This window comes from Canis lupus, chromosome 20 (genome assembly GCF_003254725.2).
Source record: "Canis lupus dingo isolate Sandy chromosome 20, ASM325472v2, whole genome shotgun sequence".
NCBI lineage: Eukaryota > Metazoa > Chordata > Mammalia > Carnivora > Canidae > Canis > Canis lupus.
This window is the reverse complement of record NC_064262.1, coordinates 39,780,289-39,806,607: the sequence shown is the minus strand read 5'-3', so window position 1 is coordinate 39,806,607 and position 26,319 is coordinate 39,780,289. Positions and strand designations below refer to the sequence as shown.

At 40.9% G+C, this 26,319-nt stretch overlaps 1 protein-coding gene and 1 pseudogene across 4 annotated transcripts in view; both read right to left on the bottom strand.

The window, feature by feature from the left end:
• Positions 1-26,319, bottom strand: part of IP6K1 (inositol hexakisphosphate kinase 1) — a 66,228-nt gene that overhangs the window by 10,718 nt on the left and 29,191 nt on the right. The window contains exons 1-2 of one of the 4 annotated variants that reach the window (XM_049098151.1): positions 11,782-11,888; positions 10,205-10,427 (exon numbers count right to left, since the gene is read on the bottom strand). In XM_049098151.1, coding sequence (XP_048954108.1) covers positions 10,205-10,346 — 142 coding nt within the window. In that variant the 5' untranslated portion in view covers positions 10,347-10,427; positions 11,782-11,888. Of the gene's footprint in view, positions 1-10,077; positions 10,428-11,781; positions 11,889-26,319 lie in introns of those variants that run through there. The other 3 variants (XM_025455886.3, XM_035703182.2, XM_025455889.3) reach the window with 3 other exon arrangements.
• LOC125753157 (aminoacyl tRNA synthase complex-interacting multifunctional protein 2-like) lies at positions 3-10,071 on the bottom strand (annotated as a pseudogene).

Sequence of the window (26,319 nt, the reverse complement as noted above, 5' to 3'; positions counted from 1 at the left end):
GGCAGCTAGTCAACAAATGTCTACACAGGCTGGGTCTGTGTAGCACAGACTGCTGGTACCTGCTGTCCCACAGCACATCACCTGCCCTGAACCAACTGAAGATCAATGTAGGAACAATGCCCAACAGACACATTTCCAGAATACAGCTGACCACTTACCCCAACTCAAAGTCTGCTACTTGACCTCTGATCATGCATAGGTATATATGTATTTCTCGCTCTCTTCTACAATCTTGGTACTTCCAGTGACTGACTTCTGTACCATTCAGTAGGACTGTGTGTCCTGGAGACACCCACACGTGACAGAACTTAACCATTTAACTTAACTGCTCTGTGATACTGCCATTCCATGTCATCATCTCAATCTGTTTCCTTCTGCCTGATGGAGAGACATTAAGACTTCTCCCTGCAAAACAATCCCCAAAGCAAGTCTTCTGCCCACAGTGAGCATCAGGCTATTCTAACCTCACCAGACAGAATTGCCTCACCAAACCACCGGCACTTCTAGGTTGAGACACCTATTCTCCATGCTATATACTCAGGCAAAAGTTTACAGTCCATTTTATATCAACCAAGTTGTTCATGATTTCTTCTGAATCATTACCAAAGGAGTTAAAATACAATACCTACAAATCCAGCCCAAGGAGTTTTTTAAGAAAGAAACAAAGAAACGAAATGGAAGGGGAAGGGGAAAGGGAAGGGAGGGAAAAAGAAAAGAAAGAAAGAGAAGGGAAGGGAGGAGAAGAACAAAGTCCAGGGGCACCTGGGTGGCTCAGTCAGTTAAACATCTGACTTCAGCTCAGGTCATGATCTCAGGATCCTGGGATCGAGCCCCATGTTGGACTCCTCACTCAGCAGGGAGTCAGCTTCTCCCTCTCTTTCTGTCCCTCCTCTCCACTCATGCGCTCTCTCACATAAATAAATAAAATCTTAAAAAGAAAAGATAAAAGTCCAGGCTCCCCATCATCTAACTTCTACATCCAACCTCTGTCAGCTACATTTAACCTTTCACATTTTCAGTATACATAATTTGCTCTATAATCTGAACAAAGTGAGAAGCATTTATAAATAAGTCAACATGCCAGACCAAGAATATCATTCTTTTTGGCCCTGCCTCTATTCTTCCCTGGGCCCTTTTAGAAAAATTCCTGAAAAAAAAAATGAAATGGATTTTTTCTTAAATTCCCATTATGCTGCATGGCAGTGGGCCTCACACCTGCACCCTGGCAGCTTTACACAGATGGCTACCTCTCCTGCAAGTGTTTACCTTTGCAACCTCCTCTCTGTCTTTACTAGAGCCTCATCTGTTCCGGCCTGAATGCCTTCTAGTCTGCAATCTTTTCAGTCTCTGGGGCTGCCCCTTATACTTTGACCTAGAATGTCCTCTAAGCCTGCAAGACAGCTGTCATGTTGACCAGGGTGAGGGTTGTTCCTTCTATAGTCCTCTACTTCTCCTTGCTCTTGGTTTACTCCTTGAGTAGAAGACATCTGAAAACAAAATTCTATGTAATCTGCACATAAAGATAGTTCTACTTCTTCCTTTCCAATTGGAATGCCTTTTATTATTTCACTATCTGGACTAATCACACTGGCTAGAACTGACCAAAATGTTGACTATAAGTGGAGAGTATGAACATCTTTGTCTCATTCCTGATCTTAGGGGGCAAAGCAGTGGTTTCATCATTATGATGCTGGCTGAAGGTTTTTCATATATGCCCTCAGGTGGAGGAACTGTCCTTCTATTCCTAGTTTGCTGCTGTTGTTTTATCAAGAATGGATATTGGAAATTATCTAATGCTTTTTCTGCATCTGCTGAGACAAGACATAGATGATTTTTTAGATTATTAATATGGCAAGTTCCATTTAACTTTTGAATGTGAAACCTAACCTGGCATTACTCAGATAATGCAGATAAAGTCAGAACCCACCTGGTTATGATATATTATCCTTTTAAATATTGTTGGACTCAATCAACTAAATTTTACTCAAATTTTTTATATCTAGGTTCATGAGGTCCATTTATTTTCTTTAGTGGCCTTGCAGGACGAGTTGGGACACAATTCTTTAATTTTGGGGGAAGAGTTTCCGTAGAACTACTCTAAGTATTTCTTTCTTAAATATTTAAGTAGAATTCATCAGTGAAACTGTGTAGGCCTGGAGGGGGTTTTTTTCTTTCTTTCTTTCTTTTTTTAAAGTTATTTATTTATTTATGTATTTATGTATTTATGTATTTATATTTTATTTATTCATGAGAGACACAGAAAGAAAGAGAGGCAGAGACACAGGCAGAGGGAGAAGCAGGCTCCATGCAGGGAGTCTGATGCGGGACTCGATCCCAGGACTCTGGGATCATACCCTGGGCTGAAGGCAGGCCCTAAACCGCTGAGCCACCCGAGGATCCCCTAAAGATTTTATAAATTTATTAATGAGAGACACACAGAGAGAGAGGCAGAAACAGGCAGAGGGAGAAGGCGGCCCCATGAGGGGAACCTGATGCGGGACTCGATCCTGGGACCCCGGGATCACGCCCTGAGCCAAAGGCAGATGCTCAATAGCCGAGCCACCCAGGTGTCCCATAAGCCTGGAGTTTTCTTTGCTAAAATGCTTTAAACTCCAATCTCAATTTATTTGACAGTACTATTCAGTCTCCATTTTTTCTTGAGAGTTTTCATTTGTATTATTCAAGAAAGTGTCTCTTTCATCTATGTTGTAGAAGTTTTGGCATAAAGTTTTTCATAATATTCTTTTAGCTTTAAATATCAGTAGACTCTAGTGACAACACATCTATCATTTCTGATATTGGACATTTATGTCTTCTCTTTCTGATCAGTATGGCTAGAGATGTTTTTTAAAAATCAGCTTTTAGTCTTTGGTTTTCAATGATTTTTAAAATTTCTACTCATTTTCTTATTGAATTGTCTTTTTCATAAGGATTGAATTAATTTATAGATTTAGATATATATTCTGGAAACTAATCCTTGGCCAGTTATATGTATTGTAAATATATTTATCCATTTTCTTTGAAGGTGTATTTTGATAAACATAAGTTTTAAATTTTATATAGTTAAATATATCATTATCTCCTTTACGATTAGCTCTTTTGTCTAAAAGAGACTGTTCCAGTCTCGTCTAAAGCTATACTGGAAACCTTTCCTTCTTCTCAAGCACATAATTTTGAGTACCCTGACAGACCACTGGTAGACACAGAGCATCATACCTGCTATGGAGAGAAATGGCTGTGCTGTGGGTAGGCCAGAAAGCAGCTCTACCAGGACTAAAGAAGACTTGGTAATTAAATGAGCCATACAATCAACCAATAAATTAAGGAATACTTATTTTTGATACTGACTTTTTTTTTACATCATTACTCATACCTAGGTAGTATGCAGATGGGAAAACAAAAATCAATGGTCTTTTAATTCATCTAATATAAGCCCTAATTTTCTTGGCATTTGTGACTAATTTCAATAGACACTAAAGATCACATGTGATGAAGATTTTATTTTTTAAACTATATTCTTAAAAAATACGTAACATTAAGTTTATCATTGTAATCATTTTTAGAAGTACAATTAGTGGCATCGAGTACATTCACAATGTTGTATACAATTTTCATTATCAGGGTGCCTAGGTTGCTCAGTGGTTGAGCATCTACCTTTAGTTCAGAGTATGATCCTGGAATCCCAAGATAGAGTCCCACATCAGGCTCCTTACATGGAGCCTGCTTCTCCTATCTCTGCCTCTCCCTGTCTCTCATGAATAAATAAAATCTTAAAAAAAAAATTATCACTATCTATTTCCAGAATTTTCTTATCATCTCAGAGAAAAACCCTGTACCCATTAAATAATAACTCCCCTTTCTCCCTTACCCGAACCCCAGGTAATCGCTAACCTAACTTTGTCTCTACAAAAGGCCTATTGTAGATATTTCATATAAGTGGAGTCATATAATTCTTGTCCTTTGGTGTCTAGCTTATTTCACTTATCATAATGTTTCCAAGATACACTCTTTCTGTAGCCTGTACTAGAACTTCATTTCTTTTTATGCCTGAATACTATTCCATTATGAATATATATCACATTTTGTTTATCCATTCACCTGTGATGGACTCTTGGGTTGTGTTGTTCCCACTTTGGGCTGTTGTAAATAATGCTCCTGTGAATATTAGCTTATAAGCATCTGTTTGAGTCCCTGTTTTCTTTTCTTTTCTTTTTTTTTTTTTAAGATTTTATTTATTTATTTTGAGAATGTTTTGCTTTTGTTTTAAAGATCCTGTTTTCAACTCTTTTGGGTACAAACCTAGGAGTGGAACTGCTGGATCATATGGTAATCCTGTTTAACTTTTTTTTTTTAAGATTTTATTTATTATAGAGAGAGAGAGAGAGAGACGGGCAGAGACACAGGCAGAGGGAGAAGCAGGCTCCATGCAGGGAGCCCGACGTGGGACTCAATCCCGGATCTCCAGGATCACGCCCTGGGCTGAAGGCGGCGCTAAACCGCTAAGCCACCAGGCTGCCCTCCTGTTTTACTTACTTACTTACTTACTTTATTCATGAGAGACACAGAGAGAGAGAGGCAGAGACACAGGCAGAGGAAGAAGCAGGCTCCATGCAGGGAGCCCGATGTGGGACTCGATCTTGGGTCTTCAGAATCACACCTGGGGCTGAGGGCGGCGCCAAACTGCTGAGCCACTCAGGTTGCCCCCGTTTAACTTTTTGAGGAAACACCAAATTGTTTTCTGTAGTGGCTGCATCATTCGACATTCTTACTGGCAATGTTCCTACTTCTCTAAGTTCTTGCCAACCCATACTTTCCTTTTTCTTTTTAATTGTTATAGCCCTCCTAGTGGGTATGAATGTCATCTGATTATGATTTTGATTTGCATTTCCCTAATGACTAATGGTGATGTGTGCCTATTGGACATTTGCGTATCTTCTCTGGAGAAATGTTTATTCAAGTCCTTTGACTATTTTTCAACTGAATGCTTCTTAACTCTTAACTGATAAAGAGGGAAACTAGTTCTTAGAACATCTAAGCTTTTTTTTATTTTCTCTTTTTGCCTCAGAACTTTTGCTTATGCTCAGAATGCTTCTTCCCATTGCCCTTGCCCATGGCTGCTTTTCACACTTCCTTCAAGTTCCCCAGATGTTCCTTCCCTGATCATCCTATCTCAAGTGTTCTGATTTAGAAGCCTTATTATTTCTAATTATAGAACCATATTTAGTTTCTTCACAGCACTTATCAAAATCTATAAATTGTTTTGTCTATATGTTTATTTACTCTTTCTCACATTAGCATGTAAGCACCCTGAAGGTATAGTACTTTTGTTTTGTTTTTAAAGATTTTATTTTTTTATTCATGAGACAGAGAGGCAGAGACATAGGCAGAGGGAGAAGCAGGATTCTTCGGGGAGCCCAATGTGGGACTCGATCCCAGGACGCCAGGGGATCATGACCTGAGCCTAAGGCAGACACTCAACCACTGAGCCACCCAGGTGCCCCAGTACTTTTGTCTTTTACATTAATGAGCACAGAGCCTGGAATATAGTAGATGCTTAATAAACAAATGATTAATGAATGAGGAAAGTTTTGCAAAAGGATACAAAAGCCTAGAACCCCATTTTCAGTACCATATGCAGTAACACCTGACAACTGCAGCTGGTCATACTAAATAAATAAAAATCCCTCTTCGAACTTACTGCCAAAACACAGAATATCACTGGCATTTTTCCTTAGCTTGCTTGAGTTTTAAAAACATCTGTGCTCCTGGCAATAAAGAGATATGTGTGTAGGTGTAGATTAGTATTTATACATGTATTTTCTAGACCTATCTGCTGAAAGGGCCTAAAAAACAATGATACCCCAGTAGCAATCAGTCCATCTAGTGTCAAGATCTTGGTTTTTCTAAATACCGTTCCTACAATAAAAGGAAGCAAAGCTCCCTGGAGAAATGGTAGGTTCCTGAATTGGGGCAGGAAAAATAAAAGATGAGCCTGCAGCATCATGTTGTAAGGGAAAGTAAAGTAGTCAAAAATTATGGGTGTATATGTCAGAAGCACACAAGAGCCAATATGTAAAGGAGTCCCAGTGGCCACATCTAGAATATGAGAGGAATGACGGAAACAGAAGTCACCATTAGGCATATAACAGTAATTGTCATAGGCAAGAACACTGATCAATTCTAAAACTAGTGGGCTAAAGTACTATAAGAAACAGGATATTTAGGGGCTCCTGGGTCGCTCAGTCAGTTAAGCATCTGACTCTTGATTTCAGCTTCTGGCCAAATAGAGAGAAGAAAAAAGATACAATGTTCCTTTCTCCTTTGATGGGATACATCGTCTGGACACTGAACTTCATTTGAATCTTCAGCATGTTCTTCCACATTAGACTAAAACCCACCTGATATTCATAAAAGGGCTGTTTTTTAGTCTGTTTGCCAAAGCACTTAAGAAGGCTTTCTGGCACACTGCTGACTGCTGAAAGCATGGGAATAGCGGACAGGGCCCTGTAGCAGTAACAGAGAAGCTGGTACAGCACAAGAAGGAGGGGAGATGGGGTTTGTGTTAATCATGATCTTTCAGTATCCCTGTCCTTCAACATCCATAATTAAATTCAAGCACTAAGTTTAAGTCCAATGCACTGGTTGATATAGTAGTGGGCTCATCGGCTTGGATTATGCTGGTTATATCCAAGTCCACATCTGGCATCTCAATTATTTTGGAGCAACCATTAACTGCAGCTTTCAATTCATAAAGACATTTTTAAATATCTTGATGGGACTCAAGAGCTGGAAGAGATGGGTCAGCCTTGAGGAGATGTGTCAGACTCTTCCTGCACATGGCCCACAACCAGGCAAGGAAAGATGTATGATAGGGCTTTACCTAGAGTGCTAGCATCACAGGAGCATTAGAGGATGTTGGGTGTATGGGACTCTAATTTTTTTTGCAACTTTTCTATAATTTTAAATTTACTTCAAAATAAAAACTAAAAGCCCTGCATTGTTGCATTTTCGTATATATGAACTGGACCAATAATAGCTTCCATTTTCTTTGAATAAATTTGGCTTCACTTGACTTAATAAGAAAGGATCACATTTTGGTTTAACTGTATACTTGAGAAAGTATATTTATTTTTCCTAGTGAAAATGCAGCCCAAGCAAAGAAAAGAAAGTATAAACCAATGATTTGCTATGGCTTTTAAAGACTTCTGTTCTTGGGATCTCTGGGTGGCGCAGCGGTTTGGCGCCTGCCTTTGGTCCAGAGCACGATCCTGGAGACCCGGGATCGAATCCCACGTCGGGCTCCTGGTGCATGGAGCCTGCTTCTCCCTCTGCCTGTGTCTCTGCCTCTCTCTCTCTCTCTCACTGTGTGCCTATCATAAAAAAAAAAAAAGACTTCTGTTCTTCAGGCAGAGAAAGTTGTGGGGAAAAAACTGAACCAATGCTATGATAATCCTTCCCTGGGAGGCACCTTGATATTCAAACTTGTCCCAGTTCCAGTGGTTGTGATTTAGAAAACATTTCTCTGGAGCCAGGGTTCAACTCTCTTTGAAGAGATTTTTTTCCCCCTTAACATGAGAAGGACTCCATGAGCTAACAGGGCCTATAGTTCTCTATCTGGTTTGGGCATATTTATAGCAGAAGATTTGGCCATGAATGTGTTGAGTGTGGAAGAGTAGGTGGCTGAAGCTGCATTTAGAAAGCATTTGTAACTGCTGTTCTTAGCCACTTAGAGACAGCAATGTGTTCTACTCTGGCTTCTCTCTCCTTTTGCAGGCTTAGAATATTTATTCCTTCAAATTCAATATTTTTCTAGTTCCATTTTGAAAACAATAGCAAATAGATCATCGAATTCAAAATTACACAATGGACTTGAATACACACTGCTCCAGAGTGATACACAAATGGCCAACAACAACACATCAATATCCTTAGTCATTAAGGAAATGCAAATCAAAACCATGATCAGATACCATTCATACCCACTAGGAGGGCTATTAACAATTAAAAAAAAAAAAAAAAAAGGAAAGTACGGTTGGCAAGAATGTGGAGAAATAGGAACATTGTCAGTAAGAATGTCAAATGGTGCAGCCACTATATAAAACAGTTTGGTGTTTCCTCAAAAGTTAAACAGGATTACCATATGATTCAGCAATTCCACTCCAAGGTTTGTACCCAGAAGAGTTCAAAACAGGATCTTTAAAACAAAAGCAAAAACACACACTTCTCTCTCAAAATAAATAAAAAAAATCTGGGAAGCCTGGGTGGCTTAGTGGTTGAGCATCTGGCTTTGGCTCAGGGCATGATCCTGAGGTCCTAGGATCAAGTCCCGCATGGGGCTCCCTGCATGGAGCCTGCTTCTCCCTCTTCCTATGTCTCTGCCTCTCTCTATATATGTGTATCTCTCATGAATAAATAAATAAAATCTTTTAAAAAAGAAAAAAAAAGAAAGAAAACAGGGACTCAAACACATGCTTAATAGCTAATATTCATTGGAGCATTATTCACAACAGCCCAAAGTGGGAACAACACAACCCAAGAGTCTTTTACAGGTGAATGGATAAACAAAATGTGATATATATCCACAATGGAATAGTATTCAGGCATAAAAAAGAAATGAAGTTCTGGTACAGGCTACAGAAAAAGTGAATCTTGGAAACATAAGTGAAATAAGCTAGACACCAAAGGACAAGAATTACATGACTCCACTTATATGAAATATCTACAATAGGCCAATTTGTAGAGGCAAAGTTAGGTTAGTGGTTACCTGGGGTTCAGGTGAGGGAGAAAGGGGAGTTATTATTTAATGGGTACAGGGTTTTTCTTTGAGGCAATGACAAAGTTCTGTAAATAGATAATGATAATTGTATACAACATTGTGAATGTACTTAATGACACTCAATTGTACACTTAAAAATGGTAAACTTGGGATCCCTGGGTGGCTCAGCAGTTTGGGGCCTGCCTTTGGCCCAAGGCGGGATCCTGGAGAACCGGGATCGAGTCCCACATCGGGCTCCTAGCATGGAGCCTGCTTCTCCCTCTGCCTATGTCTCTGCCTCTCTCTCTCTCTCTGTGTGTCTATCGTGAATAAATAAATATAATCTTTAATAAAAAAAAATGGTAAACTTTATATTATGCGTTTTTACCACAATAAAAAAGAGTTAAGGAAACAAGAAATACTAATATGTATTGGTTTTTCAAAACTGAGGATTCCTTAAGCAAAGGATGTATAAACATGACTAAATTCATAATAGTGTTGGGAAATTAAAATAGCAGAATCCCCCAAAACTTAACTTACACATGGCGGGCAATCATAAAAATATATAAACACAGTGACAAAAATCAGATTTTAAAATAAAGTGACTTGGGGGCCTGGGTGGCTCAGTTGGTTAAGTGTCTGACTCTTAGTTTCAGCTTAGGTCATGATCTCAGGATCCTGAGATCAAGCCGCGATCGGGCTCCACACTCAGCACAGGGTCTACTTATCCATCTCACTCTCTCTCTTAGAAATAAAAATAAAATCTTAAAAAAAAAAGTGACTTAATTCTGGTATATATTCATGGGGTCCTATTCTATAATGTCAATTTATATTCTCAAACATTATACTTTTCCATCAAAAGTTAGAACTTCCAGGCCCCCCTAGTCCGTCTGTAAATTCTTTACCATCAATTCATTCCCCCAGCACATACAGACATAGGCTCCACACAGCCTCCTTACCAGCTAGCTGTCTCACCAACTTAGCCTGGAAAGCATTGAATTCTTCCTCCTCTGGGGCCAGAGAAGTACTTCTTCCCCTCTCCTAGACCATCCCAGGAAATAGGGGAAACCATCTTGCTAACTGTATTCTCTTCACAACTGGGAATTCTTCTAGGGTTTACCTACCAGTGAATTCAGATTTTCAAGATCTAAAGACCTCGTTGGTGCTTTTGGTCTCAAATTTTGCTTAACAAAGTGATTTACCTGCTTTGAGACAACAGAGATCTACAATCACATCACATGGCCAACAAAACAAGGAAAACTAAGCCGATGGCCTGCAAAAGCCCAAGGCTGCTGCTCTCTCCAAACTGGCCAGTGACTGACCTTTGTACTCAGGGGTGAACTCCTTCATTTCGGGAGGGAGGGATTCATAGAAGCGCTGCTCCCGGGAGATGAGGGGCTTGCACACAGTGTGGTCGTCGTAGCGCATCATGCTGCTGTGTCCGCCCACCTGGTGGATGAAGGGCTCCAGGAGGACACCCCGGTCTCCGGCCCGACTTGCATTCTTGCCATACTGCCCCACTTCCATGGTTTGACAAACACACATTGCGTTGGGGGCCAGTTGCACACTGAGGGCAGAGGATGCAGCACATGGGCCACGAAAGGAGAGCTAGGCAGAAGGTCCTGGCGAGTTGAAAGCAACAGTCAGAGTCTGTTCCACTTATTCTTCTTTCCTAACAGGAAAGAGAGAGAAGAAAGAATCAGAATACCTAGCAAGCTACAATTTCCCTGGAATTCATAGAATATCTGCTCCATAAATAAGAAAGGGATTCTGGGGGCACCTGGCTGGCTCCATCAGTTTAACTAACACACAACTCTTGATCTCAGGGTTGTGAGTTCAAGCACCATGCTGGGTATAGAGATTACTTTTTAAAAAACTAATATTTTTTTAAAATGGGATTGTTTTGTTCCCAGCACCTACAGTGCTGCCTGGTGCATGAGAGGCAGGTGGCAAGTTTTTCTGAATGATACAACTTTGGTTTCCTCCACCCATTTTTTTTACACACAGAAGCCCACATTTTCTTCCTTTCCTGGCTGTCCTAACTTTCCACATTCCCTAAAGGATTTGATTTTAGAGCTACAATATGTTAACAGTCATCAGAAAGGCAACTATCCCTGTTTATTTCATATTCAAAGATAAACGTTCAGGGAAAAAACATAAGGCAACACAAATTCATCTTGTTCAGACTTCTCACCATATCCAGTAATGGTAAGGGTCTCTCGCTGACTCAAGGAAGAGTTTTTGAGAAATCTGGTCACACTAGATTTTTAACTTTTCTGCCAAAGGCCAAGGAGCAGGCAGGGGAAGCCAATCCTTGCTGAGTCGTAGCATCATAAAAAGGGTTTGCTTTTCCCAAGGAAATTCAGGGTTCTGATTTCTTCTACTTTGAATCGATGGCCATCAATTTATGGCCTTATCCTGCACCACAGAGTTACTGTATAACTCTACACCAAGCACTGGGATAAGGAAAGGTCCTTTGTACTTATATATACACCTTGTAATGCCAGTTTTCTCTCAAGAAAGTTAAAGTAATGGGCAACTTCTCTAATACTGAATATATTTTGAAATTAGGAATGTAGCAGGCAAGACTACATCTGAAAGATTAAGACTAAGAAAGAAAAATATTGTTAGGAGCAGGAATATAGCTTTACTTGCAAGAGATAAAACATTATTTTTCTTCTGAACCTCATAATTTATGGGCAAAATAGGCTACTGAAAAACACTGCTGTAAAACCACAAAATTTTCTTGATTCAAAGCTGCCCAGGAAGCTTTATTTCACGGTTATCAACAAAAGTAAATGACTTTCCATCCCTATAACTGATCAGCACCACTTCAATGCACACACACTTTTTTGCTTGCCTATCCACTCTCTAGTCCTCCTTCAGAAGGCAATTCTCTGCCCCACAGAGTTTTCCCAGCCTTCATTCTCCCAAACATGAGTTGGGTGCACACCTCTATGGCTTCTAAGGTACCTTGTGCCAACTATCTCAGCAATACATCACTGTACTGTCACCTATTTACTTGCCTGTCACCATCTTGCATTTCTACCTAGGGTCCAAGGCAGTTCCTGGCACACCAGAAGTGTTCAAAAACAGGTTTGTTGGACACAATGAAATAATTCCAGGAAGAGGGCTGCAGGGAGTAAAAGCACAACAATATGAAAACAGGAGTCACACAGTGGCAGTGTTAAGTGGGGAAGGTGCTGTGAAGGCCTCTCGAGACTCCTAGAGGTGCCCCCTATGGAGTGGACCCTACCTAGCACTGTCAATTGGCTTTTGCCTGGCCCTGCCACAGGCCAGGATTGCCTCTGATGGGGGATGGGGTACCCAGGACGGAGCTAAACTTTCTAGCCTGGGTCAGTGGGTGTCTGGGAAAAGAGAGGGATCGATAGTGCCAAGCACTCCAGAAGAGGCAATCTCTGCAGCATCTACAGACTGGAAGGCACAAATATAATCTCCAGTCAGATCCAGACTTTTGGTATTTTGTTTCTACATGATATGTACATAAAGTCATGGTACTATTTTCGTGTTTGAAATATTTTCTTAGACGTAAACATGTAATGGGCACCCGGGTAGTATAGTCTGCTAAGCACCAGACTCAGGTCATGATCTTAGGATCATGAGATCGAGCACAAGCAACAGGCTCTGCCCTCAGTGCAGAGTCTGCTCAAGGTTCTCTCTCCCTCTCCCTCTGCCCCTCCTGCTTGTGCTCTCTCTCACGCTCTCTAAAGTATATAAATCAATTTTTTTAAAAAAAGAAAAGTAAACATGTAAAATACACCAAATTTCTGAAAGCTTTGTTTTAGCATTTCTTTTTAAATAAACCTGGAACCTAAGAAAGTGCAAATGCCCAGAACTCTGTCAATCTCTGTGAGGCCCTGGCTTTCAAAGCATGAAGCTGTGGGTAAGTCCCTTAACTTCAAATTTCCTCACCTATGGGGCACTCGGGTGGCTCAGTCATTTGAGCCTCCAACTCTTGACTTCAGCTCATCATGAACTCAGAGTCATAAGTTCAAGGCTGTGTGGGTCTCTGCACTCAGTGTGGAGTACGCTTGTCCCTCTTCCTTCCCCTCTGCCCCCACACTGCACATGTGTGTGTACGCGCATGCACACTTGCTTGCTCACTCTCTCTCTGAAATAAATAAATAAAATCTCAAATTTCCACACCTATAATTTGAAGACATGCCCTCCACTAATCCTGTGGGATATGCTGATGCAGGCAAAGGGCTTGGGCTTGCCCCACCTACTGCCCAGTCTTGAAATACTGGAAACAGCGATAGCTCTGACTCTCTTATAAACAACCAGAGGTTGCTCCTCAAGTCTGGTAGCCACCAAGGCCCATGCTGAAAACCAAGGACTGAGAAGGTGTAAATGATGACGTCTTTCTCCACTCTTTCCTTGCTGACAGATTCCCAAGTTAGGTAGTCCAACCTCCAAGGAATGTCAAACTCCATTCTTGCTCAGGGAGAATTTGAAACAGTACTTCTATCCCTTTGAGACGGCTGATTTAGGAAAGGGCATGTGACCATCTTCTAAGCATGAGACATGAGGAGAAGTTGGCCAGGGGTCTCCTGGGAAAAGGCACCTCGCTCTTAAAGAACAAGAGAGAGGTGTCTCTTCTCTTTCTCTGGATAGAAATTCTGTCTGGGAATCCTTGGGTGGCACAGCGGTTTGGCGCCTGTCTTTGGCCCAGGGCAGCGATCCTGGAGACCCAGGATCGAATCCCACGTCGGGCTCCCGGTGCATGGAGCCTGCTTCTCCCTCTGCTTATGTCTCTGCCTCTCTCTCTCTCTCTCTCTCTCTGTGACTATCATAAATAAATAAAAATTAAAAAAAAAAAAAGAAATTCTGTCTGGATGTGTATCTGAGACTATTATAGCTACCTGGTGACCCTAAAAGATACTAGCCTAAAGACTAGGCCAGGGATCCCTGGGTGGCGCAGCGGTTTGGCGCCTGCCTTTGGCCCAGGGCGCGATCCTGGAGACCCGGGATCGAATCAAACGTCAGGCTCCCGGTGCATGGAGCCTGCTTCTCCCTCTGCCTGTGTCTCTGCCTCTCTCTCTCTCTCTCTCTCTCTCTCTCTGTGTGTGTGACTATCATAAATAAATAAAAAATTAAAAAAAAAAAAAAAAGAAGACTAGGCCAACATGGTGAGCTAGCACAACACAGGGAGAGAAATCAGGGTCCCTGATGTTGTCACTAAAGTATTGGATATCTTGTTATGTAACAAAAATAAATTTCCCTTTATGCTTTCAGCCAGTTTCATTAGGATTTTCTGTCACTTAGAGTCAAAACCATCCTAGATGAAAGGACAGAAAAGCATCAAAATCTCCAGATCATCAGTTAATAATACACTTTGCACATAAAGAGGTAAGTGTTTTCTAATGATAACAAGGAAAACTTCCAACAACTGAAGAATAAGTCCTTCACAGATGACAAAGGACACACTCTCCCAAACTCCAAAGGGAAAAAAGTAGCTTTATAATCTTTAAAGTGTCCCCAAAGGCAGACAATCTGAGTTATACCTGGTCCATTAAAGTTGGTACCAATATACTAAAAAAGAATCTGACAAACAGAAAATTCATTCTCTCATAAGTCATAATGGACCTACCCAAATATCGAAATAATCAACTTAGAACTGATTCTACTATGATTCAACAACAGGCAGACCATAAACAAAATTTATACTCTTGCCACTGATCATTATTTTTCACAAACACATCTAAACACAACTGAGTCAATAAATTCTGTTTTCCAGAGTGTAACTAATCTTCAAAGATTTTTCAGACTGTCCTCTGCAAATACACTGACCTGATTTTAAGTAGTTTATGCCATCCAAAACATTAACAGTTTCTAATCTTTTCCAGACTTAAATTAAGGAACTACTAGCATGAAGAAAAACTTGCAAATTCTTTAAAAACAAAAAGTATAAAAATAAGTCAGATCATTAAAATCGGAAAGGTTTCAATAAAAAACCCCACCAGTATATGTTTTGGCCTTTTTGTTCTGTAAACAACTCCAGAGGTTTCCCTGGGGGACACTATAAATGGTATGCTTTTCCCTATGTGGCAATAAATTGAGGTTCTTTATTTGGTTTATAATACAGTGATGCTTCCTATGCACCTGCTATCTAAAATTCATATTGTTCAAGTATATAATGTACAAAAAAAACTGGGGGCTATGATCATGGGAACAGGATAATTTTAAAAAATTTTAATTCCAGGGGCGCCTGAGTGGCTCAGGTCATGATCCCAGGGTCCTGGGACAGAGCCCTGCATTGGGCTCTCTTGCTCAGCAGGGAGCCTGCTTCTCCCTCTCCCTCTAACCTACCCCTGCTCACGCTCTGTCAAATAAATAAAATCTTTTTAAAAATAAAAATAGGGCAGCCTGGGTGGCTCAGCGGTTTAGTGCCGCCTTCGGCCCAGGGCGTGATCCTGGAGTCCCGGGATCGAGTCCAATGTTGGGCTCCCTACATGGAACCTGCTTCTCCTTCTGCCTGTGTGTGTCTCTGCCTCCCCCCCCCTCCTCTCTGTGTTTCTTATGAATAAATAAATAAATAAATCTTTTAAAAAAATAAACAAGGGACACCTGGGTGGCTCAGTAGTTGAACGTCTGCCTTTGGCTCAGGGCCTGATTCCAGGGTCCTGGGATCAAGTCCTGTATCAGGCTCCACACAGGGAGCACACTTCTCTCTCTGCCTATGTCTCTGTCTGTGTGTCTCCCATGAATAAGTAAAAATAAAATCTTTAAAAATAAATAAAATTAAAATTAAAAAATTAAATTACAGTGCACTTAACATACAGTGTTATATTAGTTTCAGGTGTACAATAGTGTGATTCAAGAATTCTATACATTGGGTAGCCTGAGTGGCTCAGCGGTGTAGCGCCACCTTCAGTCCAGGGCCTGATCCTGGAGACCCAGGATCAAGTCCCACATCAGGCTCCTCTGCCTGTGTTGTGTCTCTGCCTCTCTCTCTCCTTCTCTGTGTCTCTCATGAATAAATAAATAAAATCGAAAGAAAGAAAGAAAAGAAAAGAAAAGAAAAGAAAAGAAAAGAAAAGAAAAGAAAAGAAAAGAAAAGAAAAGAAAAGAAAAGAAAGAGAAAGAAAGAAGAAAGAAAAGAAAAAGTCTGCTTTTTGTTTTTTTTTTTTTTTTTTTTTTTTTTTTTTTTTTTTTTTTTAAAATTTTTTTTTTTTTTTTATTTTTTATTTATGATAGTCACAGAGAGAGAGAGAGAGGCAGAGACACAGGCAGAGGGAGAAGCAGGCTCCATGCACTGGGAGCCCGATGTGGGATTCGATCCCGGGTCTCCAGGATCGCGCCCTGGGCCAAAGGCAGGCGCCAAACCGCTGCGCCACCCAGGGATCCCGTGCTTTTTGATTTATATATTTTTGCTGTTGTTCATATTTTATTTTTTAAATTCCACATATGAATGAAATCATAACAGTATATGTCTTCTTCTGACTAGCTTATTTCACTTAACATTATATTCTCTAGATCCAACCATTATATTGCAAATGGCAAGGTTTCACTCTTGCTTATGGCTGAATAATACTCCATTGTACACCACATCTTCTTTATTCATTCACCTACTGACACTCAGGCTGCTTCCACAATTTGGCTATTGTAAATAATGCTGCAATAACCACAGTGGTGCATGTATCCCTTCTAATTAGTGTTTTCATATTCTTTGGATAAATACTCAATAGGGAACAGAATAATTTTTAGATTGAGACTAATAGAAAGTACTCCTGTTTCAAAAGAAGCACTAGATATCACCCCTTGCAAATGTCATATTTAGGGGGAGAAAAAGCTTAGATATAATAATCTGAGCATTATAAAGATCTCACAAATCTATGTACTGAACTACATTAGGATCTGTAATTTTTTTCTGTAAAAATCACTTTGCTGTAATTAACACAGCTCAGAGAAAGAAATTCTTAGTACCAAAAATATTCTTTGATCCCTTAAACAATTGCAACTTCTCATTTTGCAGTTTCTACATAAGATTTGTCCACTCATGGGGGCCCCTGGCTGGCTCAGTTGGTAAAACATGCAACTCTTAATCTTCGGGTCATGAGTTCGTGCCCCGCATTGGGTGTGGAATCTACTTTATTTTTTATTTTTTTTAATTTTTTGGAACCTACTTTAAAAAAATAAAAAGACTTGTCCATTCTTATGAGGCAGTGAGGGGCTCATTATGCAGTTACACTTGTTTCAGACAAGAGCTACAGGAGCAGACGGAATCTTCCTTCCTGTGGAACTTCTAAAGCATGTAAATACTAGAGGGACAAACAGGAACAAAGGAAACCTACCAGTCTAAAACCATGCCAAGAGACTAGAAAGAAAAAGGAAAAGACTGGAGCCATTTCTTGGAAGCACTGCTAAACTAACAAGGAAGAGTAATCAGCAAAAAAAACAATCAAGAACCAAGTTATTCAAAGTTCTCCAAGTTTCTGCTGAAGAAGTACTTAACAAAGGCAATATTTAAAACTCTTAGGCAAGAATAAGTATCCCAAATGAGCCTACCTGTGAGCACCTGGACAGCACTCTGAATACAGCAGACTCTGCTGAGCACTAACATACCTGACACTCTACTCACAACATAGAGAACCTCCTCTTCCCCAGTGGTGCATTAGTAATCTGGAAGGTATCGGAAGGAAATTGATGCCTAGGTTTATCCTCCACCCTACTCCAGAATTAATTGTAGTGAGAAGCCTCTAGAACATCCTATTATAATCTCAATCTCTCTGTAGGCCATGACCTGGCTGCCATCACCTAGTCAAGTAGTACGCTGGACACCCCTACCCCTGGCTGTCATTGTCAAAGACTTCTATAACTTTTTCCACAACACTACTGTTTTCAGCATCTTCAACCTCATCAGCCCAAGGAGCTATTCAGTTGCCAATACCACCATAGAGGATCATGGTCATCACGATATTTTGATCACCCAGTGCTCCATGATCACCAGCACTAACATTCTGGGCATGACAATAGCCATCCTGAGGATCTTCCTGCACAATATGACCAAGTAACCAAGTATGATGCAAACCAGTAAGGTAGGCAGTACCTTCTCCCTGTCATGACTAAGGACCAATCATAACTACTGTGAGAACATACCAAAAGAAAGGTTGATGGAAAAGAAAGTTTCTAAAACACCCCTCCCCTCAAAGAAACCCCTCACCACCTCCAAATATCATCACTTCCAGGATTAAATTTCAATATATGAATGGGAAGGGGCACAAACATTTCTATAGCAGAAATCATGATCAGTGTTTAAAGCTCTGCTTCCAAGTACCTGCTGTCTCTTTTTCTAGTGAGACTTCACTATTTCTGTCATGACTTGGTAGGATATTTGACAAGGAAATCTTGTTTTTGTGAGAAGGAGCTTGCACCTTTTTTTCTATGCAATAGTTTGTACCACTATGTATATTGGATTGAAAATTGTTTTACTGGGGGATCCCTGGGTGGCTCAGGGGTTTAGAGCCTGCCTTTGGCCCAGGGCGTGATCCTGGAGTCCCGGGATCGAGTCCCACGTCGGGTTCCCTGCATGGAGCCTGCTTCTCCCACTGCCTGTGTCTCTGCCTCTCTCTCTCTGTCTCTTGTGAATAAATAAATAAAATCTTTAAAAAAAAAAATTGTTTTACTTTTAAATGTTTAAAATAAGAAAATTCCCACAGCAGAAGCCTAATACATTTCAGTATTTACTAGTAAAGCTCCTTTCTTTCTTTCTTTTTTTTTTAAAGATTTTATTTTTAAGTAATCTCTACACCTAACATGGAGCTCGAACTCATAACCCTGAGATCAAGAGTCACACACACTCCACTGACTGAGCCAGCCAGGCACCCAGTAAAAGCTCCTTTCTAATGAACACAATCTCGAAAAATAGAACCAAATCAAGATGTTCTAATATTTATGCATTAGAGTAAACAAGACCACAGTGTGTTGATTACCATGTCTGTTTTTATTGGGGTCTTTAGGGTCTAAATCAGGTACTAGGGGAGAGAGGAAAAGCATAGCAGCAAGCTAGGCTTTAGTTTGCCAAAACAGATACTTGAGACAAGATTAAGTTCTGAATTTTGGCAAAATCACTGTTATCAAAATTATATAACTCAGTAGATAATACCTATGCCCTAAATACAAGATGTGGTTTGGGTTCTTGTCTTATAAAAAAACCTGGACCCTGGGGCACCTGGATGGCTCAGTGGTTGAGCATCTGCCTTTTGGCTCAGGTCCTGATCCCAGGGTCCTGGGATCAAGTCTTGCATCAGGTTCCCCATGGGGAGTCTGATTCTACCTCTGCCTATGTCTCTGCCTCTCTCTGTGTCTCTCATTAATAAATGAAATATTTAAAAAATTTTTTCAAATTAAAAAAATTTAAAAACTGGACCCTAACCAAAGGACCACTGGCTTGATTTGTGGGGCTGTCAGAGATGTTCAGAGAGGAAATAATGTAGGTTGAATTAGTTATTTTAGATCATTGGAAGTTTACATTAAAATGGTTAAAATTGGGATCCCTGGGTGGCGCAGCGGTTTGGCGCCTGCCTTTGGCCCGGGGCGCGATCCTGGAGGCCCGGGATCGAATCCCACGTCGGGCTCCCGGTGCATGGAGCCTGCTTCTCCCTCTGCCTGTGTCTCTGCCTCTCTCTCTGTGACTATCATAAATAAATAAAAATTAAAAAAAAAAGAAAAAAATAATAATAAAATGGTTAAAATTTTGTCAGCTTATGAATGGACTGCTCCCCCAGAAGTCAAGCGGTTCCACTGCTCTACCTAGGAGTCTGTGAACCACCAGCTACAGGAATCTCTACTTGTTTGTCCTTTGTTTGCTTTAAGACACTTTGGTTCCACATTTTACTGCATAAAATGGGAAGGAGGATATTCTTAAAAAGAACAAACTTGGGGAGCCCCGGTGGTGCAGCGGTTTAGTGCCGCCTGCAGCCCAGGGCGTCCTGGAGACCCTGGATTGAGTCTCATGTCAGGCTCTCTGTATGATGTCTGCTTTCCCTCTGCCTGTGTCTCTGCCTCTCTCTCTGTCTCTATGAATAAATGAATAAAATCTTAAAAAAAAAAAAAAAAAAGAACTTGCTGAGATTGAATTTTTTTTTCACCAGTGGAAAGCAACAAATGGAAATAAATGTATACCCTGCAAAGATTAGTTAAAATAGTTAGGCTGACTTTCTGGTTATAGACACTAACTCCTTGAACATATAATTGAACTCCAAAATGAATTACATCTCTTTTCAAATAAATAAATTTTCTGATACTGCTGAAATTTGTATATTACAGTAATTGTTTTCCTTTTTTATTTTTATTTTTTTGAAGATTTTATCTGAGAGTGAGCAAGAAAGTTTGAGAGACAGTGAGTGGGAAAGAGAGAGCACAAGTGGAGAGAGGGGCAGAGTGAGAAGTAGGTTCCCTGCTGAGCAGAGAGCCAGATTCAGGGCTCCATCCTAGGACCCAGGGATCATGACTTGAGCCAAAACAAAGGCAGACACCCAACCGAGCCACCCAGGCATCCCTTCATTTTATTTATTTATTTTTTGCATAATTAAGTATCCCCCATTTATTTATTATTATTATTATTATTTATTATTTATTTACAAACTACAATAAAATCTGACGGCCATTTCATTTCACTAAGGGCTTTTGCTTTAAAAAAAGAAAACAACTGGGACACCTGGGTGGCTCAGCGGTTGAGCATCTGCCTTCAGTTCAGGGCATGATCCCCAGAGTCCTGGGATCGAGTCCCACATCGGGCTCCCTGCATGGAGCCTGCTTCTGCCTCTGCCTGTGTCTCTGCCTCTCCCTCTCTGTGTCTCTTGTGAATAAATAAATAAAATCTTTAAAACAACAACAACTGGGGTGCCTGGGTGGCTCAGTTGGTTAAGCACCTGCCTTTGGGTCAGGTCATAATCCCAGTCCTGGGACAGAGCTCCACATCAAGCTCCCTGCTCAGCAGGGAACCTGCTTCTCCCTCTCCCTCTGCCCCATCTCCCACTGCTTGTGTACTCTTTCACTCTCACTGTCTCTAATAAATACATAAAATCTCTTTTTTTTAAAGATTTTATTTGTTTATTCATGACAGACACAGAGAGAGAGAGAGAGAGAGAGAGAGGCAGAGATACAGGCAGAGGGAGAAACAGGCTCCATGCAGGGAGCCTGACGTGGGACTTGATCCCAGGTCTCCAGGATCACGCCCTGGGCTGAAGGCAGGCACTAAACCGCTGAGCCACCAGGGCTGCCCACATAAAATTTTTTTTTTTAATTTAAGTAAACTGTGGTATATTCATATGATGTACAACACAAAAATGAAAAGGAACCAATTACTGCCACACACAACACAGATGAATTGCAGGTGTGATATAGCAAGAAAAAAATCTAGACACTAAGGAGACTATGTGGTATGATTCTACTCCCATAAAGTTCAAAATGATAATGGAGACCAAAATAGTGGTTACTCTATGAAAATTGAGAAGGGGCACAAAGGTAGAGATGACACAGGTGAATACTATAAATATCCAGTGAGCTGTGTCCCTGGATTTGTGAACTTTACTGTAAGTTAGAAGCTTGATTATAAAGAAAAAGAAAATCAATAGCATTCCCCTATACCAACAAAAAGCAATTAGAAAATGAAAACTGTTTAAATACATCCCATTCACAACAGCAACAAAACTATAAATTACCTATAAACCTTTAAAAATTATGTCAGACAATAATAAAGCTCTACTGACACCTAAAATTAAGAGGCACAATATAAACTGCTTTTCTGTTTGTTTTAATTCAACAACACAGCAAGTCTAGAAAGTGGCAATGAAAAAAAGCTCTGGCGAAGAAAGAGAAACTGCAATCAGATACAGTGGTGAACAAGGTCAGACTATTTTAAGAAGTAGTAAGGCACTGCCTCCATAGCAAGAACAATACCTGGTCACCAAGTTCATTAGTTGGGCCAGCACAGACATTTGAAATGCAAATCAGCAAACACACACTCTAAGAAGCTTGGTTAGAATTTGAAATTCTCTGGCCAACACATTTTTATAGCCTCAGGTTAAGCACTTGGGTTTTATATGAATCTTTTTGTAAAGACAACCATCCTTGGTGCCTTCACACTGCGCAGGTCTATTTACAAATTTCCTCAAAACTGGTTTATAAATCCAATATTTCTATTACCTCTACCAAAATATCAGGGTATCTGGCTGACTGAGTCAGCAGAGCATGGAACTCTTGGTCTCAGGGTTGTCAGTTCAAGCCCCACATTGGGAATGGAGTCTACTTAAAAATATTAAAATTAAGGGACACCTGGGTGGCTCAGTGGTTGAGCGTCTGCCTTTGGCAGGGCGTGATCCTGGGGTCCCAAGATCGAGTCCCGCATCGGGCTCTGCATGGAGCCTGCCTGTGTCTCTGCCTCTCTCCCTGTGTCTCTCATGAATAAATAAATAAAATCTTAAAAAAAAAAAACAACTTAAGTCAGGAATGCTAAGTAAAATTTTGGCTAAACTGTATCTTTAGTTTACTTTTTATTTTCTTACAGACTCCAAGAGAGAAAATAGCAAAATCATTCTTAATTGAAAAGAACATAAAGGGTTAATAAGCCAGTTCAACAGAAAAGAACAACACACAAAGCTTGGTACATAGCCCTGGACTTCATGAAAACTTATTTTTAACCAATTTCAGAAATAAAAAACTTGATATGGACTGTGACAAGCAAAGATATCAAAATATCCTCAAATTCATGGGCAGAAAAAAAAAACTAAAGCAGAAAACACAAAAGCACATTTGTTCTCTAAAGCACTGAACCAAGGAAACACTATTTTCTTATATTCAAGTCTGTTCTTGCTTTTACATATGTCTATAGGCACTGATACAGATTAGGTATTTGTGAGGGAGAGACAACAATCCTCCTTCCCTTGATCCTGGGGATTGTTTCAAGCACATGCACACAAACTTCTCTTTTGAGGACAAAGGAAATATAAGCATTGCTCTCAAGGTACACAGGGCTGCCAAAGCCTGTTCTATCTGAGCCTGTTCTATCAATCTAACCAGGGACTGGCCTATTACCTAGAAACCAGAAATATGTGCAGAGGCCCCAGAGCAATCTGGGAGATTTGAAATAAGAAAGGAAAAAAGGGGGACGCCTGGGTGGCTCGGTGGTGGAGCGTCTGCCTTTGGCTCAGGGCATTATCCCAGAGTTCCGGGATCAAGTCCCACATTGGGCTTCTGCAGGGAACCTGCTTCTCCCTCTGCCTATGTCTCTGCCTCTCCCTCTGTGTGTCTCTCAAGAATAAATAAAACCTTAAAAAATAAAAAAAGAAGAAGAAGAAAGGAGGGAAGAAAGGAAGGAAGGAAGGAAGGAAGGAAGGAAGGAAGGAAGGAAGGAAGGAAGGAAGGAAGGAAGGAAGGAAGGAAAAAAGGCTAAAAGGTATCTATTTTGTTGCTTGTCCTCAGAGAAGAAATGAAGGATTGTTTAGACTTTTGGGTCCTATCCCAGGAGTAAGGGACACAGAGGCGTATTCCTGAGGACACCAGGCTAACAGCGAGCAGGGAGCAAGGAGAAAAAGAAACTTGGCAAGAGGCCTGAAATGTGCCAACCCATCAAGAAACAGCCAGGACAGAATTAATTTAGAACAAAGAAAAGACAGAACCCAGTGATCCCCTTTCCTGTTTTTACCAAATTTCTAAAGATTAGAAACCCAACACTTCCTCAGATATAAAGATACATATTTTTAGTAAAGATCCTTTTGAAAGTGTCTCAACTGTGCTAAAAAGAGTGGAAAGGGGGGAGTCTAAGGACAGAATTTTAAGAACACAGGTCCAAAGTGGTACAAGGGAAATCAAAGTGAGAAAAGGCCAAAAGAAAGGAGGAAGAGGGGGATCCCTGGGTGGCTCAGTGGTTTAGTGCCTGCCTTTGGCCCAGAGTATGATCTTGGAGTCCCAGGATCGAGTCCTATATCGGGCTCCCTGCATGGAGCCTGCTTCTCCCTCTGCCTGTGTCTCTGCCTCTCTCTGTCTCTCATGAATAAATAAATAAAATCTTTTTAAAAAAAAAGGAAAAAAAAAGAAAAGAAAAGAAAGAAAAGAAAAGGAGGAAGAAAGGTATGCCAACCTTCTCACCTGAAACACTGCTCGTTCACAATTTGTATGGAATTATTCTCTAACAAGCTACAGGAATACCTCTGTTGTGAGTAAATAGTTCCAGTGAGCCATAGTTAAGCCAGGTAAGTTTCTGCCTCACACATTTACAAGTGAATCTAAACAAGGTCAAGCCTAGAAAGCACACACCTAAGATAGGAGAAACCATTCTAAAAAATAAAAAAATTGAACAAAAACACACAGAACACTTAAAACGAGACTGCCTAAACTGCTAAAACATGGAATGAGGAGCTTCCTGGACTTATTTCATTCTGCTGAGCTCACTGAAGACCCAGAAACTTCTGCACAACTGAAAAAAAAAAGATGCAAAGGGATGGTAGCAGGCCCGTTCCCACAACACGGGTTTTATTATTTTTTAATTTTTTAAAAGATTTTATTTATTTATTCATGAAAGACACAGAGAGAGAGAGAGAGAGAGAGAGAGGACGACACAGGCAGAGGGAGAAGCAGGCTCCATGCAGGGAGCCTGATGCGCGACTCGATCCTGGCACTCCAGGATCACGCACCGGGCTGAAGGCAGGCGCTAAACCGCTGAGCCACCCAGGGATCCCCCACAACACAGGTTTTTTTTTTTTTTTTTTTTAACGTTTATTTATTCATGAGACACAGAAAGAGAGAGAGACAAAGAGAGGCAGGGACACAGGCAGAGGGAGAAGCAGGCTCCATGCAGGGAGCCCGATGCCGGACTCGATCCTAGGACTCCAGGATCACACCCTGGGCCAAAAGCAGACGCTAAACCGCCGAGCCACCCAGGGATCCCAACAACGTGGGTTTTAGATGTGACCAGTAACCCTCCCTCCTTTTCTTCACCTCTATCCTGTTGTGGCTCCACTGAAAGAGAAGCTGAGCACAGTGCGGGCAAGCTGACAGTACTGAGGCAGAAGTGAACTGAGGTGACTAGGAAACAGACGCAGACACCTCTACTTGGGATTTTCCCTCACCACAACATCTTTTGAATAAAATCAGCTCTGTTGCAGAAAAGAAACAAAAGAACAATATTTACCACTCATCAGAGTATCAATTAACTGTAACTGGGTTTATAACTGGAGGTTACTCCAGGTACAAATCTGCTACTTGTACTAAGGATATTCACATGTGTCCTGCTATTAAAGAGGTAAAATGTGGAAATAAAATCTCCTATACCTAGGACAGGTGAACCCAAAGCTCTGGTCACAGCACTGAGCTTTTTAAATGACTTTGGGGCCTCATTTAGAACCCACCTCCATTAAAAATGATTACCAGCTTCAAACTAGAAAAATCTCCAGAGTAAAGAATTATGCAACCATGAAATAGCTCCTGTCTTTCCTGCAGTGTCTCAATGATACCACAAAACTGTTAGAACTCAAAGAGGTTTCAAATCACTGAATTCTGTACTACTTTAAAAGATGCACCAAGAGGCAGCATACACCTAAAAATCAAGACATGGCTACAACCCAGAGGACTCTCCTTTGGTGGTGAAATCACACACTTAAATATTTTGATGCTATAATACTTCGCAGATTATTTAAAAATATAATCAAGTAACCAGATTACTCCAACATGAACACTGGGCTGTATTCAGCAACAGCTTGGGGATATGACGAAGTGTCCACCACAAAATACAGCTCCACTGCATTTTGCTCTTTTGAGATAATCTGCTGCTATATATGTCTCACAGAGGGGCTGAGACCAACTCAGAATGTCTCCCCCAAGGACTATGTTCTTGGAATCCTGTGTCCCTGCCTCCTCTGAGACCCCTCTCCCTCAAGGCCAAACAACATAATTCCTTATACAATCACTCATTCAGAAAACAATACGAGGAGATTTCAGGACACAAAACTGACAGTCCCTTAAAACTACACACCACTGGGAAGGATACAATGACCCATCTAATAAAGACTTTATTTTTATTATTTTTTTTTTATTATTTATGATAGGCACGCAGTGAGAGAGAGAGAGAGAGAGAGAGAGAGAGAGAGAGAGGCGCAGAGACACAGGCAGAGGGAGAAGCAGGCTCCATGCACCGGGAGCCTGACGTGGGACTCGATCCCGGGTCTCCAGGATCGCGCCCTGGGCCAAAGGCAGGCGCCAAACCACTGCGCCACCCAGGGATCCCTAATAAAGACTTTATTATTAGAAGATACCTATAAGCAGATGAGCAATATGCAAAATGAGTGTGGAGAGAGCCTTTAAAAAGAGGTAAGGGCAGCCCCGGTGGCGCGGCGGTTTAGTGCCACCTGAAGCCCGGGGTGTGATCCTGGAGACCTGGGATCGAGTCCCAAGTCAGGCTCCCTGCATGGAGCCTGCTTCTCTCTCTGCCTGTGTCTCTGCCTCTCTTTCGCTCTCTCTGAATAAATAAATAAATAAATCTTAAAAAAAAAAAAAAAGAGGTAAATGACCTGTTTAATGCCTCACAATATGCAAGAGTTTGAAAG